Here is a 20355-nt window from a genome sequence, read left to right on the forward strand (position 1 = left end):
CATTTGAGCTCTCACTTTCTGTGTACTGTCTGATCTTATTATCCCAGACACCACAATGCTCATGATAATGATACCTAACAATGGAATATTGCTACAACTCTCCATCCAAGTCAAATCCAACACTGATTTTAGATTTGCACATTTCTATGGTTATTCTCCAAGACGGTTTTACGCCGTTAGTATATTTCTGCTTCGCAATCCTCAGTCTCCCAGATTGAGGATGTAGAATCATTGTGTGTGCTGAAGAAAGGGTGTATGGAACAGGGAAGTGTTTACACGCAGTTCCAATCATTCTGACAGGCTGCCTGTCACTACTACTCGCAAAGGTTAATGCAGGAGAGCCTAGGTTACTCGTGACTTTATTTTCATCATGGTTTGTGCCTCTTCTCCATTAGCTGCCATAATTGAGTTAGCCCTAGGTGCCTGTTTCCCCTGATAGTTAGATTGAGCAGTCAGATTAACAAGGAATATATTTAACACAAGAGAGAACAAAAGCATTTCCCTCACTGCTTTTCCATCTATTAGAGCAAATGCTTACTTAAATATTCCTGCTCCAATAGACTCAGGCAAATGCACATTTCAATTAAATATATATGTACAGATTTTAAATTAAGGTCTTTGGATGAAAAACTCTTAAAATGAAAATGTTGCATTTTGTTGGGCTTTAGTGTAAAGACACATGGTCCAGGCAGTGAGCAGAGTGTGCAGGAAACCCTGTCTTGTCTCCCCACTGGCAGTTGCAACTTCTATGGCAGAAAAGGACACCCCAGCAATGGCATAGCCCCAGGAAACAGCTATCTTTCTTGCACCTTAGAAAGCTTGCCAAACAGATGTTCTACTCAGGAAGCTAATGGCTTTAAAGAGGTCATGCAGATTGGGAATAGAGGGTAAATCAATTGTGAAGTACAGTAATTGTGCAGATATGAAATTCTGCTTCACGCTGCAGGAACATATCCAGCTGGAACCCAACGTTGTCTTTATTGTCTACAAACAAAGCACTCAGGCCAGGCAGTGGTGTACATTTTACTTTGGGGAAAATAAGGGAGAGAAACGCAGTAGCTGCTTCCTGTCAGTGATTTTACAGGTCTTGCCTTAGTACCAAGATTTTACACCTGGGTCTTTGATCATATAGTTTAAGCCAAAAAAAAAAAAAAAAAAAAAAAAGAAAAAAGAAAAGAAAAAAGACTATTCACTAGGCTTGTGGGTGACATGCTGTTCTTATAATTGAATTCACATTGAGGATGTAAAATGAGAGAGTGAAATGAGGTTGTCTGTCTGAATGAGAGGAAACAACGTATGAAATATGGGTGATGTGAGGACATAAAGGGCCAGAGGGCTGGCTAGACCATCCTTTAGGGTTTTTTTGTTTTTCAGAGATGCCTCAGCAATGAAGGGAGAAAGTGACACCAGGAGGACAATAAGTGGGGATTTGCATCATCCTTGTAAAATGGTTCTCATGGTCCTCCACAAAGGGTGGCCCCCAGGGAGGATCAGGGCAGCTGCACCAGTCCCTCCTCAGACCACTCCCACCACTGGACACAGAAGACACCTGAGGCAAAGAGAGATAACAGAACAGAGAGGACAGCATGCCCAGCCATTCCCATGGCCTTTCCTGCAGCGTCTTCATAAACACCAGGTGCTGAAGGGAAAAGCCAAATTCACTTTGATTAGCTTTTCAGTGTCATGTGGACACTTTGCTCAGCATCGCGGTTCAGGGTGATGGTAACTACTGGGAGAGTTTGCCTGCTGGCCTCTGAGATTTCAACTGTCAATACTCACAATCAAGAGGTACATCCAGAGCACTAATCATCTGGCACAGGAAGAGGATCAAGGGCACTCTGCCTGCAGAGAAGTGCTTCTTTTTCGGCATTATTTTAAGCTGCATCAGCTCTACTCCTGATGAGACCCACACACCGATTTTCCTTTTCCTCTTCCACAGAAGGTTTGTGTGCAATGTTCAAATAATTTTTCATGCAGGGAACTGAAAAAGGATGGGATAAGAACAATAATTACAATGTATTAAAAGTCGGAAATGAAGAGTGAAAAATGTGCAGCTGAGAAAAATCAGCTCTCCATTATGCATGAATTCTAAAAAGGAATTTTTAAATATTTAACTCAGAGACTGGAATATCATTTATTCATAAATCTAATATCAGTTCAGAAATATTTGCGGTGATGTCAAGCAAAATCTGCACCCTTTCCCATTATTATGATTTTTTTTTCCATTTTTAAATACTTGTGTTCAAGCTCTCTGAAGGCAACCATGTCTTTTCTGGCTGTGAGGCCAGCCAAAAAGTGAGCTCCCTGAGACTTCAGAGGGAAGGCCTAGTGGGCTATTCACTCTGAAGATGCTCATTGGGAGAGTTCTGGGCAGGGTCACAAGTTTGCTTCGAACCCTAAACACTGAGGGAATGGATGAACACTGACCCTTCAGGTCATCTCCACTTCTTACCCACTACAGTTTCAGACCCAGCTGAGCTCTGGGTTCCCCGCTATCCTCAACAGTGATGATCAATTATTTCCTCAAAGGTCTTTGGTGAAATATTGGGAGTCACCATATTAGTTCACTATATCCTTTAAGAGGTGTTTAAAATGCCTTAATGATCTATCAATGATTGATTCTATCAATTGAATTGAATCTGTCAATCGATGACTGATTCCACCAGCTTCCTTCCACTTCCTTATAACTATTTCCTGGATGATTTCTTTCTATTTTTCTTGTGTTAGTCCTTAAAGGTGACTTGACATCCCACATCTTCTTGTCTTATTTTATCCCATCCCCTTACTTGGAAAGCCTTATCTACCCTATTTGCTTATCAAAGTCCCTTTTGTTTTTCATAAATCACTTAGGAGGTCCTTTTTAAGAAACATCAGCTGATCATCCAGACTAGAAAACATTCTAGCATCACCTCTGAATTCCTGAAATTTCTCATTGTATACATACTATTCCTGTATGTATGCATGCATGCAATGCTTGTATGTTACAAGAGCTCAGCACCTAGGAGGCTGACACAGGAGCATTTCTGGGAGTTCAAGGCCATCCTTGAGACTTTGTCTCAAAACAAGCAAATGAAACCCTAAATAAATGAATAAATAAATAATCTCTGTGGGATGTACTTCCCTCATCTCACTGGCTTGTCACCCTGCATAGAGAAGGGCCACACTGAAAGCCTGGGCCCAGCCATACAGAGAGATGACTATCCCACCTGGAAAGAGAGGTTGAATGTGTCTTCTCAGGGAGGAAAGGCAGCCGTGAGCAATAGCTCTTGGGTGGGCAAAGGGGAACAAAACTATTATAATCTAAGATAGCATCTACAGGATTCATTAGTGAATGATACGTATAACTTTTATTTTTAAGTAGTCATGTATTTTCATAATATCCATCTTTTCTACCAGACTGTGCTTCTGCAGGCTAGAGACTGAATCTCTTCTACTCCCCACTGCATCTTAGTAGCCTGCTTGGAGCATGGAAGGAAGCAAATAAGTATTTGTAGTGAAAAAAATAAAGAGATGAAAGAAAAAAATGAATAAAATGGAGCCCTGAGATCCTTGAATTGATTGTTTTCAAATAACTTGGCCATGTTATAACCAGAGCTATATTTATCCTATAACATGCAGTTTGCAGACCAGAATCTAATCATCATAGATAAATCAGTTGTACTATTATATCAGCTCAGCACCTGGGATAAGGCACAGACATATGAAAAAAAAATGAAACAATGTGGATAATGTGTGTTTGACTAGCAACGGAATTCTAATTTAAATTCGGTTTAGATGATGGACTTCTTACAGAACAGATACAATGAAAAACCCAGTTGACCTTAGGCATTCTGCTGATATAAACATTATTTCATGACTCAAACATTCATTCTATGTGGTTTAAGATCCAGGAAGTGTGTCTTTTATTTCATTATGAATGATCATCTCTAGGTAGCATTGAGAAGCAGGAAGAAAGGCTTGTTCAAGGGTCTCTCACTGGGATGTAAAGCAACCCACCTTTCTGTGTACACACAGCACATCGCCACCACACAGTCATTTTCTTAGGTCACCTGAGATCTGTCTGTTTTACTGCTAATTCTAATTCTAAAAAAGCTTCAGAGAAAATAGCAACAAAGGGCACAAAGGGCACTGAAGCTAGTATGCCTTACATACAACGTACGCTAGGGTAAAACAGCAAAACTAAATTCTGGAACACACACTATTGCCTGCCTGATTTATGAACCGTGTAAATTAAGTTTATGAGATTTAAGCACTCAGCCCTCTAAACAGATACTAGAAAGCCCAAACACTTCCTCAACTCTGTACTATATATATTACAATGCCTGTAGGATCTTGGGCAGCTACACACAGTTTCTAAGTTCCTCACTTATTACATATTTTGCCTGATGTCTTAAGTGTTCATTCTCCTCCTCCTAAGGGAAAACAATGAGACAAGCTTCATATAAGATAAAGCATTGCTCAACTATTTCTATCCTTTCAAAGTATGCATGAAATTAATAAATTACATATAAAATCACAGTGTGTGCGATAAAGAAAAAACTCAAGTTTTAGAAAAACTGAGAGAGTACTTACTGCAAGAGGCATGAGCAAATAAATCTTCACACTGTCGGGAGATTAGGAACCATTATACCGGAAAACATGGTCTCTCCCTCCTCAAAGGTTGGAAGTTAACTGAACCATTAGCCACATGATCATCTCCAATGCATATTCTCTCGGGGCAGGACAAAGCATTGGTTCAGCCCATCCCTGACTCCTACCAGGAAAAAAATCACCCACTCCTTCTTCGTATGCCCTCAAAGGTGGCATGCCAAGCACTCAAGGACAGCATTAAGTCTCCAGCATTTAATCAAATTGAAAATCAAATACAGCTACAGAAAACTGAGCTTTCTCTCAGTGAAAAGAATGTACAAAGAAAAACTCCTGCTTCGCATCCTCGGGATGCCTGTCAGAACCCCACCAGGAGCTACCTGCCTTGTATTCGCCTTGAGAGGTGACTGCTATTCAACAGTAAGTAAGAATCACAGACCAAATCTAAATTCTTCATAATTAGATGAAAAGGAATAAGATCTTAATGTTAAATAGCACCTCAGCCAGGCTAAGGAGTGTGTTAGCTTGAAATTTTCAAAAAGTATTTACTTTTTGAAATGTAAAGTATTGAAAAAGATTATTGTCAACTCAAATAAGTCACCTTGATGTTTAAAATCCTCTATGCTGTCAAAATGATCAACAGTAAGATAAGCAGTGAAGGCCTGTAGTATATATTTCTTTTAATTCCATTAAAAGCATATTTTCACATTATGTATAGCATCTGTGACATGCAAAACAACAGAAACATCTTGAGTACTCTTTTCTCCACTATAGAAGAAATGTAATTCAGAGTTCCTTTAATTTTTGCACCAAATTCACATTAAATCATAAAGTATGATCTACTATATAGTTTCAAAGAAAAAAATCTAAAGTTTTGACAAAAGATTCATGTAAAACCCATGACAAGTAGCTGTCCTGTGACTTACGTAAGAAGTCTTTGTTTTCAGGAGGAAAATAAAACCTTGTTTTTTCTCAAATGAGAACTGAAGTTATTTTAAGTTTTAGAAGTCACTCTCTAGCAGGACAGGAAGGCTGAGCATCATTTGCCATTTTCTTCTGTGCTGTTTGTGCTTTTCTTTATCCAGCATGGGGGGCGGGGGGGAGATGTCAGTGCTGACTGCACAAGGCTGATCTACACTCTCCAAGCCAGGGAACAAAATAGTGATACACCTGGACTCCCAGGACACACTAACTGCTGCCACAGATGGCTCCTTAGCAGCTGGCCTTTCTGGCTGCCCAACCTCAGGATGTGGCACTATCCTGACTGTTTTCCAGTGTCCAGCTCAGGGATGGTCACCTTTTATGTTGTAAATATTTTTACTGTAAGGAATAAGCACATGAATGCTACCCCCTAGCCATTCCCGTGCTTTTCAGTCACAGATTTGTATCTGAGGCCATGGAGAGAAGATTGAACATAAATCCTCCACTAAGTCACAGTTACATCAGTACAAGCAGAGGTCACACTGAGCTAAGGAAAAGCCTATCTGAGGTATGGACCACAGAGACTTGAAGGATCTCGACAAACAGCAAGGCAAGCTGTGTGAGGCTGTAAAGGGCATGTTTCTTGTTCCCCTCAGTCAAAGGAATCTTACAGGAGGGCTTCTACAAAGAATCAGTAGAAGATGAAACAGCATCTAAGGAAAGATAAACAATAACAGGTGTCTCAGTCAGGGTCTCTATTTCTGTGACAAAACACCATGACCAAAAAGCAAGTTGGGGAGGAAAGGGTTTATTTCGCCTACACTTCAGCATTGCTCTTCATCACTGAAAGAAGGCAGGGCAGGAACTCAAGCAGGGCAGGAACCTGGAGGCAGGAGCTGATGCAGAGGCCATGGAAGGGTGCTGCTTACTGGCTTGCTCCTCATGGCTTGCTCAGCTTGCTTTCTTATAGAACCCAGGACCACCAGCCCAGGGATGGCACCACCCATAAAGGGTCCTCCTCCATCAATCACTAATTAAGAAAATGCCTTACAGCTGGATCTTACGGAGACACTTTCTCAAGGTTCTGTCCATCCAGATAACTCTAGTTTGTATGACAGTTGACATAAGACTAGCCAGCACAACAGGTGGTAGTGTATCAAATAAAACTCAAAACCTTTATTCCTCCATGTACTGTAACAGAGCATCTCATTTGATACATTTTAAAACAACAGAAACCAGAAAAGCAATAAAATTACACCCATTTAACAGATGAGGGAAGAAAGATCCCAATCACACTGGCTACTGTTCTAGTTTGCGGTCTGTTGCAGTAACAAAACCCTCTGGCCAAAATCACACTACAGAAGTAAAGGAGTTATTTGGCTTATACTTCCAAATCCCAATCAATCACTGGGGATATCAGGGCAGCAACTCCATGTAGGAGTCTAGAAACTGGAACCAGAGATGAAAACTGCTTGGTGGCCTATTCTCTCCTTCACTCCTGGTTCATGCTCAATTAGCTTTCTTACATAGTCCAGGCCCACCTGCCTAGGGATGGTACCATCCACTGTGGGTTAGACCCTCCCACACACTAATTGGCAATCAAAATAATCCCTTACAAACATGGCAATGGGCCTATCAGAATCCGAAAGAGAGACTGCCGGAGATGACTTGAGGCTGTGTCAGTTGACAGCTGAAGCTATATTATTAAGTGCTCTCCTGAACAGGAATCCCACTTAGGCTCCTCCCTACATGAAGAGATCCTGTCTGCCCAGCAATCGCCAAAGTAAGATCTAGGGCTAATGACAAGATGGCTCAGTGGGCAGAAATGCTTGTTGCTGAGCCTGACAACCGGGGTTTAGCTCCCAAAGCCTATGTGGTAGAAGGAAATAACAGCCTCCCACAAGTCGACCTCTTGACTTCTCTACATGTGCCAACCGCATATGCAGCCCTGCTCCCCAGCACAATAAATGTGACCAAAAAATGTAAAACAAATTCTAGCAACCTACTCAGTGATGAGGACTCCACAATGCAGGCTGGTGGTCACCTGCTGGGGACGGGCACACACACACACACATACACACACACACACACACACACACACACACACACCAGACCCCGATAGCTGGTTCTTCTGAAAACTTCTGCTGCTTCTCTTCACTTCCCTCTGCTATATTCTGAAAGAATCCAGCATCTCTCCTCCTTCCTCATCCCATTACACTGCAATTAGTCCATAAGCAATCACAACTACCAAGTCTAGTCCTTGATCATTTTGTTTAAAGGGCAGATGGAGTCTGACTCCGAACAGAGGATTTTCACAACGCTGCTCACCGCGCTCTGTCAAGGGTCTCTCCACACTGCTTCCCGCATGAATAGGGATCCCTAAAATTCTATCACATGACAGCCCTGGCCTTTTAAAAGAATAACAAGTTAAGATAATAGAGATGAGGCATTCTTTAAAAGGTTGATTTTACCCATGAGTAGGTAAAGGCAGGGAGGTTGAGAGTTCAAGGCCACCACGCATTACAAAGCAAGACCCTGACTCCAAAACAGAAACAATAACAATAACACAGTTCATTCTACATAGCAGTCATAAGGTAAAAAACATCAACTAAGGCAAAATAAGGAGCCAGCAGTCCAGCTTACCATCAGTAAGTAGTTACTATTACCAAGTTTCACTAATACTTTAAAATATATTTCATATCTCAGTAGGAAAAAACCCCAATATCTTAAAATGCTTTAGATTTAGAAAACTAGATAACACTTTTAAGACATGAAGTTAGATCATCAAAAACACCAGTCTTTTGGTAAAATCCAGTTATTTCTCATACATGATATCATATATACATCAACTATTTTAATTAGTGTAGCAATGACAGGAAAAGAAATAACATGAGACCATGATATGAATGAGAGATTTAGGAGAGAGCATAAAACAGGGTTAATACAAAGCCCACACGCGCCAGGCCAATAGCAATGGGAGCCAGGAGCGCACCTGTTCCACACTTGTCTAGCCAGGTACCCACAGGCACTGTTCGGGTTTCTTCCGGGTGAAAAAGCTGACGGCAAAAGCAAAGGTGGTCGGAGTAGGAGAAAAAAAGGAGTTGTTCTTGGAAAAAGGAAAGGCACACCCTTCTTGTCCCACCTCTAATCCAGTCACAGCAGTGAAACAGAAGGGAGGAGACTGCTCCATTCTCAAAGTCTGACACTTAGTCTCCAATAACTACCTCCCCCCACCCCACCCCACCCCCGACTGCCACCCAAGCCTGACCAAGGCTGAAAGAATCAGAGTGGGTGTCTGAACAAAGGCAGGCAGGCAGGCAGGCTGTATAAAGGCTGTGAGATGACTTGGTGACTTGAAAGGGAATTAAGAGTGACCAGTTAAATGCTAACAAATTCCTTCCTGGGGGAAGGGTGACAATGAGACAGGAAGAGAAAGTGAGGCAGCAGTTTGGAGCAAGAACAAAGGCCAAAGGTCAAACATAGCACGTTGAGCAGCCGTGAGTAAGCAGTAAGAGGAGTGAAGGTGAGGTCAGCCAAGAGCTGTAGGAGCAGAAGCAGATGGTTGTGAGTATGGCATCGACAGAACATTTGGTAGATGATAAGCACCTGCCACCCTTTGTGGCTTTGATGTTCTGGTACCCCATACGATGTTCTATTCTCTGTGAGGCTTGGCAGAAATGGACTGTGGTTAAGATGTCTTCTCTTTCTCTCATCCCTGTATTTTAAACAAACAAGAGAAGTATATAGGCTATAGTGATGGCCCCCGGGAAGTACCCCTCCCACCCATGCCTACTAGGGGTTTGACCATATCATATGCATTGGCACTGAGATTCTGCCAAGTATCCTACAAGCGTGAGTGTGGTGAACCTGTGCCCTAGGGAAGTATGAACTAAACTAATGATGATAGATAGCCCATGGAAAGAGATCTTGGGAGGATAAAAGTATCATTTGAGGCTTTCTGGTTCAGCTGAAAGCAAAGCGTCAGTGATCTGTTAAACCACATATAACCCCTGCCAACCCTGAGAATCACAGGAAGTGGCAAACTATTGGTTTAAGCCCTGGGATTGTGAAGTGGTCTGTTATACAACCACAGATATCTTCCACAATGGATAGAGACAAATTGAGATTTCTTGCAACCAGAAAGGTACCAACCAAGCACCGTAAGAGGACTGACTGACAAGCCACATGCACTGGTGTCTTTCCAAGACCATGGCTGGAAACACAGGAATTCAAAGGGAACAAACTGTCTTGTGACAGATTTTCCCATGAACATGACCTATCATTTGGGTTTTTAGAAGTGATTGTTCTATGTACATATTTTAGTGCATCCAAAAGGTACACACGCATCTACATGCCCCCCCATAGGCAAAGACAGTTAACAATGACAGTTTACTATAAGTTTCTTTATACTAAAGTGATTGTAGATTATGCCAAATTTGTTGTCTTGGGTATTACATCAATCTATTCCTAATGCAGCAAAACAAAACCAAGACTAGAAAACAGGGTGAGGGCTTCAGTGCTGTTGACCCCTCTTCCTACTGTCCTGTCTCCAGAAAGCACAGCAGCCCTCTGATGGTGCTCAGCCTGGCCCTATCCCTCTCACTTTCTCACCAGTGGCAGCCAGAAGAAGGGGGTGTGGAGGAAAGAAGAATGGCCAGTCCATTAAAGGAGGCCTATTCCTTCATCATGGAGTCCATTTGCCAACTGATTTCCTTTCTATAACACAAAAGAGGCAACGTTCCGTTTTTGTTTTTGTTTTTTAATGGAAATTAGGAACGTGCTCTAATAGGGAAGTCTGAAAAAATGGCAATTTACTTCCGAATACCAGTGTTGAGAGTGAGGCATTTAGAAACATTTGTAGTGACTGGAACAAGCTGTGGCCCTGCTTACCTTCCTGTCCATTGCAATTTCTATGTATGCCACTGAAAAGGTGTAAGGATCAGATGTAGGTTATTAAAAACTTAGCAAAAATGCTGACATCAATATTATTATTGAATGATACCTTATCTTTTAGTCAAGCAAATAACATGTGGCAAAATGGCATCTGTTTAATAATACAAAAAGCATTTTGGAGTGCTTGCCAGGTTGGTCTCTTTGAAAAAAATAAAAAATAAACCCATGTCACATTTCTAAGATAATCCTTGTGACTCTGGCTGGAATAAAACAAACTGTTTAAGACAAGGATGTGGTACCCAGTTCAGCATCTGAAAAATGCGTGTTTTTCCAGATGGGGCAGAGTAGGGAGGAGAATGGGCAACAAGAGAAGTAACCTGCACTGCCATGAGGAATTAACCGGCATCTTGGTATCTTGGTGCATAACACAATATAATTTATACCTATTTTGTAATAAAGTTCAGTGGATGTGTGGTGTCCTTTTATACAGCCTCACTGAGGCTCCCACTTTGTGATGCTACCATCTCAACAAATGGCCTCCAGAGTGCCAGTGTCCTACCTTCCTCTACTCAGAAGCAACAGGCACGTGCACACGGGCATGCCTCGTGTGTGTGTGTGTGTGTGTGTGTGTGTGTGTGTGTGTGTGTGTGTGTGTAGTTTCTTGGTTGCCTTTGATTGACCAGATAGAGTCAGTGACTCCACTCTGTAGAGTCAAGAAAACATCGGGGTCCATGAGGAGTATTTAGTAGGCGCTAATGTTCCTGTCACAGAGAGTAGGCTCTATCTCCTGCCAACCAGAATTGCTTTAAGAAAGAATCTTAGAAGTGATATTCTGCAGGACTGTCATCTGGTTGCTCTGTCTCAGTGTTGAGTCAGGGAGCAGAAAGCTTGGGTGAGCCAGGCTGACTGACTCAAGATACCTCCTCTGTCTCCTTCCAAGCTGCGTTTCTGAATTCTTTTTCCCTATGCTTTGACCTTTCCTTAAACATGGGGGCTGGACATGGAGGCAAAGCCCCAGATTTACCAAAAGCCAGCAGACATCATTCCTACCATGCCACAGGCTTTTGCAATTCTTGCAGCAACATTTCAAAATAAATAGTACTAAGATATCGAAGCCATGCATAATCACAACAGAACCATGAAAGTGAGGAATGGAGACTGACAAGACATGAAGAATTGCATTTTCCACTTGTTATCAGTGTTGGGAAATTTGCATTAACATAAACCCCAGAGCTGGGGGCTGCTCACTGCAGCCACAGGCTATTCCACAGCAAGGACAAAACTCAGTTTCTAGCTGATGTGTATTGAGTACTACAAAGGATTTATCAGTCGGACAGGGAAGCAATACATGAAAGATTTAACTCTTGGTACATTTCATTTTCTTCAAACAGGCCATGTGAAAATCAGAATATATATAAGCAAATCAAGGAGCAGCCATTTGCTTGCAAGGAAATTTATCAAATTTATCCCCAAAGAGAATTTGTACCCTGAACATTTAGATACAATTCAGTTTCCAGGAAGTTCAATATTAGGAGGCCACGTTCTCTGTAGAACATAAGCATATAAAAGAATACATGTTGGAAACTACATTTTCTGTAATATGAGAGTTAATCAATCCAACATTTGACTAAGCTTTGGAATATCTGCTGTCTGTGCTGAAAGGCTGACCACCCAGGAACCCGTTTTCCTGAGACCATCTACACAGGCTCCATAGAAAATGTATTCCACTGGAAAAGTGTGAAACAGCATTCACAGAGCAGTACAGGAACGGCACCTGGAAGAAAATGATCCTTGTCCCACTCTCCAGTGGAAGACTTGGGGCACAAGAGCTTAAGAGCTGCATCAAAGCTGATAGACAACATTAAGCCTTCTGTCTCCTTGGGTGCCTCCAATTTGAATTTTTATGGAATAAATTTGTGGGTGAAGTGAGCACTTGTATCCTAAAATTGGGTATATTTATCCTTCTAAAGGTGGGGGAGAAGGGAGAATGAGAAGAAAGAGCAGATAGGAAGATAAAGACAAAGCTAACATTTTAGATACAATACATGTCAAGTTATATTATGATTTTTACTCTTTTCACTTAGAAATTGTGGCAATATACACACAAAAAAACTATATTGAAAATCCAAAATTACAAAAATATTTTCTTTAGGCATACTCAAGGTGGTATCACAAAGGTTTCAATGGAAAGATCTACTTCAAAGCCCTTTGAGAAGGGCTTCAGGATGGGGCAGTGTGAAGGTCTCCCCATGTTCTCAAGTTCCTAACGATGGGAGTCTAAGTGGCTGCAGTGTAAGGACAGCCAAAGAAACCAGCTAACAGAGTGGCAGCTATTGAGATGCCATAGGAGATGGAGACAACAAACACAAAAGCAAAAGCAAAACAAACAACCCAAAACTCCACAAGACGAGAAACTGAGAAAAGAGTCAAGGACCATGTTCCTTGAGATGGCTGCTTCCTGCATCTCAGAGCAGAAGAGATGGAGAAACCGGTATCAGGCAGATGTCAGCACCTCCACAAAAGGGAGAAATGCTGAGACTAGGATGTACCAGTCCAGGCCAAGTTCTGAAACAGAGAAGTGGGTCTGGGGCTCTCAGCAAAGGCACTAGTTTCTGGGTCGGCTCATTGTACATTGGATTTGTGTTCAGTGGAGGCGGATGGAGGGGTCACATCTGGAAGTGAAAGCAACCCCAACTCTCGGAAAAGCATTCTACTGAATTTGAAAAATCTGAAGGCTGCATAAAAAGGAAAATTCTGATAGGGGGTATCAAGACCAAGAATGAGGTCTGAAACCAAGAAACAGCAAACAGAAGCCAGAGACATCCCTAAAACTGCAGGAAACTGCATGCAGTTTTCACAAGATGTCTGGTCTAGTGGCTTCTCAGGAAAGGCAGAGGAAATGAACTTCAACCCTGCCCTTGCCCATCAGTGGGCTCAGGATGAAGAGTAAGTACCCCTGGCCACACCCCTCTAGGATGAAGTAGAATCTTAACTCATCCAATTAGTCTGTCCGGCTGAGGAAGGCTTGCGAAGTTAGGTTCCCGTCTCCATTGAGAACTTTAAAAAAGCATTCTCAACCAATGCTAGATTTAGGCAAAAATTGCTGGTCTCTAACTCTCCTCATAAGCCTTCAGAGAAACATTTTTTTGTCCTATTAGAAAGCATAATACACTCTAGGAACAGTCCCAGAGTTCTGTTAATACTATACAGGATTTCAGTGGTAATTTCTGATTTTATCAAAGTTGGTTATATGAACAGGCTATATAAATTCCCAGTTTATCTATATATTTAACTAATTCAAGAGACCCTACTTCTTATAGAGAAAATTTATAAATTGGATTTAAGACATCAGGCAGACAAGCAAGAAGCAAAACAAACAATCATATTTGAAAGATGAAGTTTTGTATTGAATTAAGAACCTGGCTTTGGATAGAGACAAGCTACTCTCTACATATTTTCGTGTCTTGAGTTAAATGGAACATCATAAATGGTATTAACCTCTACAATAGTTGATAAAAATTTTAACTGGAGGGAAAGTGTCTAAAACTGGGGGATAAGTGCATGCTACATACAGAGGCAGAGGAGCAGAGTTGCAGGTGGGGCTGGGACATTTCTAAGATGACTGTGCATACAGGGGAGTTCTTGGTAATACTTAGAAGCTTTAACACTGCAGCATTAGAAAAACATCCAAGTATAGTCAGAGTTCTTTGTGAAACATTTTATTAACAACATGCATTACATACCCATCAAGTTTCATATGGCAGGATTCCCACATTCATTACCATAATCTATACCTCCAAAATATTCTGTTCTAGGCTTGGCAGGAGGAATCCACCTGTTTGAGAAGGTAGTATAGTGTGAAATGGTGTGCCGAGTGCCCCCCCCCCCCTTGCAGAAGGAGCTCAGTATTACAGGAGCATGAAGCAGGTGTCCAGTTTTACTTAAGAAAAGGGGACATGGAGAGTCTGGAACAGTAACAAAACTATCCTGCCAAGGGAGTGGGTCACTATGAGTAGCCACAGTTTCCACAGAAGCCCAAGGTTTGTCTCTGACAAGTATTCAGACACAAATGACACAAGAAGGTGGAGAAATTAGCAGTGATGTTGAATGGTGCCTTGCTGTGAGGAACTGAATTGCTGTATTAATGAGTTTTGATTTAATTATGGTATTAGATGAATTTCAAAGCACAAAGCTGAGCATGGTGAGGTAAGAACTTTGCTTTTAAAAGGAACATGCAGGGTGGGCTGGGCAGGGATTTTTAGAGGGCTCAGTGCAATTGAGCTCACTCATCTGGGAATCAATTCTGCACAGATCAATGGCTGTCCTAGGCTAGGGGTAGTTGACAGGGAACTGATGGCAAATGGAGAGGAAGGAATGATTTTTAGGTGCTCAGCAGCAGAGCTGACATAGGCTGCTGGGGCCCAGTCATAGTCATTTAAAATTACAGTATTATGCCCAGCCTCATGCTGTCAATCTTTACTGTACTGATGTACCCATAAGCTAACAGAGATTGCCAATTCCGCTGTTGTGGCATTACTTTAAAGAATAAAGCACCATACTTTTTTTTAATCCTTGACATAAAATATAAGAAACAGCTCTGCCACCCTGATAAGGTGGATTTCTTAGTTATGATACCTTTTGAAAAAATTATAATTTGAGTGTCATTAAAATAAAAAATTAAATCCTCAAAAGACATCAATAAGAAAATGTAAAGACATATCACAATCAAGGAAGGAGAATATGTACAAATCACATATGTACTAATAGCATACCTATGACCCATGGAAAGACTTTTACAACTAAAATGTAGGAAAAACAGGGCAAAGAATGTCTTAGTAGTTTTGACATTTCTCCATAAAAGATATGTATGTGCCTATTAGCACATGAAGAGATATTCAGCATCACTTATCATTAAGAAAATGTAAATTAATAACATAATGTGATAACAGTACATATGAACAGCCATATGAAGAAACAACTGATGATATTCAGGTTTGGTGAAAATATTGAGAAACTCGAATCCTCACACATTCTTACTGGATTATAAAAAGATAGCTACTTTGGGAAAAGCCTAGAAATTTTTACAAAGTTAAAGATTTATTTTCCATTTAACCTAGCAATTCCACTCCCAGGAATATTACCCAGGAGTTGTAAAAACAGGATCTGGAGATACGGCTCGCTGGTTGCTTTTGCAGAGGACCTGGATTCGGTTTCCTGCACCTACATGGTAGAGCTCACAACCCTTTGTAACTTAGTTCCAGGAAATCTGACACCTTCTTCTGGCCTCCACAGATACCTGGTGTGTCTGTGGTGTATATACATATGTGCAGGCAAAACACTCATACATAAAATACAAATAAGTAATTTTTTAAGACATAAAAACATAGCCGCACAAAAACTTGTAGGCACATGTACATCAAATTATTGGTAGCAATCAAAAATTTAAAAAGAATTCAACCAACTGGTCAAAGAGTAAGCAAAATGAAGGATGTTTCTATAATGGAATGCCACTCAGCATAAGGAAGAACGACATGCTGATACATGCATGGCACCCACCATGGGCAAAGCCCACAAAGCTATCCTAACAGAAGTGCAATACAAAGGACCCGTGACTCTCTTATATGAGGCTCTGAGAATAATGACTACACAGAATGAAACAGTTTAATGGCTGCCTGGTGCAGGAATAGGAAGGAGGACTCCCCATGATCAGTCAGGAGGGAATTTCTCAGCCAACAGCTGCACTCTGTATCCAAATGGTATGAAAACCCACCAAACTACACTTTACACAAACAACATCTGTGTATGTCAACTATACCTCCATAAAGCTGTGATGGCTAAAGAGGGGATTCCAACACCCTGAGTGTTTCAACAGAGACACTCTTCAGAGGACACTTGTCTATGCCTATGTCCCTTAGCAAATGGCTTCATGCCAAACACTCAGCTTTGTACCAGTATAAGTCAACATAAGTCTAAACAAAGAAAACTAGGCCCCACTGAAGGAAAAAAGCAGGTACTAAATTAATGTGAGAGTCTACAAAGATCACTGGCAGAGATTTGAAGAGGAGGAATAGAGATAAGCAGCTATTCTGATGAAAATAAATAACTCCCCTGAAAAGAAGTTACATTTGTCATGTTTATGAAAGAGTTTCTAGTGCCATCTGCAAATAGTCTCCTTAATAAGAGCCCATGACTATTTTCAACTTTTCTCAAAATGATTTTTATGATATATTAGGCTTCACCACTACATAACGTGGTTTGGTTTGGTTTCACATTTCCTTGCAGTTCATCAGAGGCCTGTGCGTATTAAGCAGAAGTCAGGCCGAAATGGCCTGTTTCATCAGTGTCTCAGATGAGCACATTTATCCTTTTCTTCTTTGTATGTCATGTCTTCCCCTTGTCTTCAGTTCATTTCGTGGGCTGAGGACTACAAATACTTCCAAAGGCAGGCTCTGCTTTCTTCGGTCTCATTAAGGAAAAAGAAAGCCCTTAGAAGTAGAGGTTAGGAAAACAAAGTATAAAATTGGCAGGCAGACGGCAAAATGTTCAGAGAAGTCCAAAATGAGATGGCAACACAGATAATAACCTTGCCTTCTGCACCTTCTCTCAATTATCCGCTTTACTCCTGTCACAGGCATGCATCATACCCCTCTACCCTCAGCAACTCTGCACTGCTCTGCAACCTCCTGGCATCTCTCATCTGCCCATCCTTCTCTTTCTAGCTTAGGTCAGGTAAAATACCCTTTATTATTTTTTATTAGTCCTTTCCATTAAGTCCCCTTGTTTTAACATTATATTCTCCTTTAGGAAAATCCTCATTAAGAATACTCTTGCCTATATTGGTATGGAGTCCAAATTTTATCCCTGGCTCCTCATGATCACATGTTCACTCCCCTGCCCCTCTGGATTGTGCATTTCAGGCCGCCAGTGGATTCTTCAGAAGTGTCAATACAAAGCCTTTCCCGGGTGGGAGAAGCAAGTTATACTTGTGTAAAGTTTGGTGGAGCCCACACAGCTTTGAGCAAGATGCGGGAAGGCCAAGACGGTGAAGCGGTACATAAAAGCCTAGCTCAAGACTGTTGGAACAGCATCCAGAAACGGAGTCATATGATGAGAATTCTGAGTGCTTGTGAGAACACTCCAAGAAAACAAGACAGGAATTTTGTGACCCCAGTTTATTCAAAAACACAGAATTGTTCCTGGAATGTGTTTTCATGCTTCTTCCAGGTATGGCAGGTAAAAGTGAGTCTGCTTTAGCTTACTCATTGCTTGTTGATGTTATTCAATTAAGTGTTTAAACTATCTTTTATATGCCTCTGTGGAAAAGAGTGTTTTGGCAGCTGCAGCTTGTCTTTGTGATTGTATGCAACTTGCACTCATGAGAACTTTTCTCATGTGATTTCTCTTAACCCTCGGGGTATAAATTGGCTGATGCCCTGAATAAAGTTGATTGTTAGACACGGCTGTAGTTTGCCTCTTTTATCATCTACATTCTTCCGGGTCCTACAGCCTCTACAGCAGCGACACAAGATATATAAAATAACTTTGTAAATTGTCTATCCAACATAGGTAGGGTGTGGATACCTGAGAACAGGATTTTGTAATCCTTTCATGCTTAAATCCTGGCAAGATTCTAGATATACAGTAGGTATTAATGAAAACCAACTGGTTGATATAATAGAGACATATGACCTGCCCAATATGGTGTCAGGTTCCCCAAGGGTGACTGTGATAAAGAAGTGAGTGTGAAGATGTTAAGGAGAACCTGTGTGTGAAAAAGAACTGGAAATAATTTCATCTACTACATAGTTTTGTCTGCTGCCAAACCAGTTCTCAATGATTCCCCACATGTTCTCTTTTGAGTCTTAATAACTTTCAGTCCACCACTTCAAAATTCTCTTATTACTCCTCTTATCTTAGTCATAGCAGAAAGGTCTTATCTACTCAGAAGTTTGGATATCTTTACATAGATGTTCAAGAGCCTGGACAATAGCCTCACCGCATCCCTCATAAGGAACTCTTTGCATTCAGCATCACAGTACTAGAATCCAATCTGGCTGGTGTGATTTGATTCTGGTTCTAGATATTGACCCTAAGGCCTTGTATGTGTCAAGTCTATCAACTGAACTATATCCTCTGCCCTTCAATACAGCCAGCACTTAAATTGGCATAACCCAGTACTGCAGATGAGTTAGTGCTTTGAATGTCACTGGAGCTAGTAGATAGCTACATCCCTATTTCATCCCATGGCAGATAGTTCTAAGAGCATTGTGAACCTCTCCCAGGTCCATATGGACTCAAAGAGGGAAGGTGGTAATGCATCCTTCTGTTGATTTTCGTTTTTCCCCTGTTTCACTTCTCTGCTCCCCATTTCTTTTCCTGAACTCTTATTTCTAAACCGCAGGCAAATGAAGCTTGGTCTCTGGCTTACCCCTTAGAGGTCTCTATGCTGAGATAAATGGGTGGTAGTATTGGATTAGATTAGCAAAGCTTATCCTGTTATTATGTCCTAACCCATAATTATGTTCTACCCATGACTGAACTTGTCATCCCTACTCAAAGCCTCCTCAACTGCAGCAATTCTTCTCTTCTTTCCCAGATTAAAATAAAGAATAGGAAAGAAGCAGAGGCCCCCTGAACATGTCTTATATCCCTAGCCTTTCTAGAGTTTTCTAAAACAGGACTATAGAGAAATATATAAGAAGAAGTAGTTTCAAAGAGGTCAGAGGGATCCAGCGAGGTCAAAACCAGGATAAGTTTGAGGATGTCAATTTATAGAAGTCAGATAATTCATCCAAGATCACAAAGCAAGAATTAAACCAGATATGAACCCAGTACTGTGGGTTCAAAGCCCTTGATCTTTTGTGAAGAGTCAACAAGCCCTGATTACTACAGCCTTGCATATCCTTTCTCCCCCAGCATGAGGATAAAAATAACACTAACTCCAAAGGTTAGAATGAAAGAAATCCTTTGCCTACTGACTACACAAATTGGCCTCTTCACTAGCAGGTGCCAAGAGACAGAAGAGCCTGTTGTAGTGCACTGTTCCACTCTGAGCTTCTTCATCAGGCGGTGTGGAAATGGGGCGCATCTACTTCCTGCCAACACCATCTGGCAGGTGCTGGCTTCTCCCAGCCAGCCATGAACTAGGCTGTGTAATTGCATCCAATCATGGGGTGCTTCTCTGCAGCTCTTACTCCTGTCTCCAGCACAACTGTCACACAAAAACACACTTAGGAAACTAGATGTCATCTATCTCACCCACTCCACAGAGCTTGGCTCACAGACCTACTGAATGACTAAATCAGCAAAGCTCGTTTCCATGCTGGGTAGATGCCATCAGTAAGAGACATATGTCAAACAGCTGAAGGTGACCTGGGTCATGCTATCCCAGCAGTCTGAAGAGCTCCTGAATTTTATTTACCTTAGGATATGCCAGGTCTTCCGGTATTTACTTAGCCTTCCCACTTTGTACTGTTGACTATTCTTAAGGCATGCTATCATATTGCTACTACACTAATTGCAGTGCATATGAAAATTTATGACTTACAACCTTCTTTTTTGTTTCTTATATAGTGTTAGATTATTCCATTGATAATTATGGTTAGATTCTTTACAAGTTAAGTTACACTTTTTCTTGGCTTATTTAGGACTCATAAGAAACACACAAGGACCTTAATGGTATTGGGTCTAATCAACAATCAGGATCATTCTACATTTACTTGAAATGAATGTCCTAATAAAATGACAACCTTGTAGCTACATGGACTTAGTGAAAAACACGGAGTCACCAATATGCACTGGTATCACATTAAGGAATGAAATCAAAGCATTTCTCTTAGAGTAGTTTAACCAAGAGGGAGCCTGAGTCTGAATTCCTTACTTTCCTCTATGCATCTCCCACCTCTGTGTACTTTATGGTTTCTGGCCTGTTACCTGTTGGTTGTATGAGTCAGA

The 20355-nt window shown here is 41.2% G+C and overlaps 1 protein-coding gene across 37 annotated transcripts in view; it reads right to left on the reverse strand.

Annotated features, from left to right (window-relative positions):
- The window catches only part of Nrcam (neuronal cell adhesion molecule), a 288129-nt gene that overhangs the window by 72173 nt on the left and 195601 nt on the right, over positions 1 to 20355 (reverse strand). For all 37 annotated transcript variants that reach the window (XM_042260672.2, XM_016007847.3, XM_042260673.2 and 34 more), the window contains exon 4: positions 1780 to 1981. In XM_042260672.2, the coding sequence (XP_042116606.1) occupies positions 1780 to 1885 (106 nt within the window). In that variant the 5' untranslated portion in view covers positions 1886 to 1981. The remainder of the gene's footprint in view (positions 1 to 1779; positions 1982 to 20355) is intronic.

This window comes from Peromyscus maniculatus, chromosome 14 (genome assembly GCF_049852395.1).
Source record: "Peromyscus maniculatus bairdii isolate BWxNUB_F1_BW_parent chromosome 14, HU_Pman_BW_mat_3.1, whole genome shotgun sequence".
Lineage (NCBI taxonomy): Eukaryota > Metazoa > Chordata > Mammalia > Rodentia > Cricetidae > Peromyscus > Peromyscus maniculatus.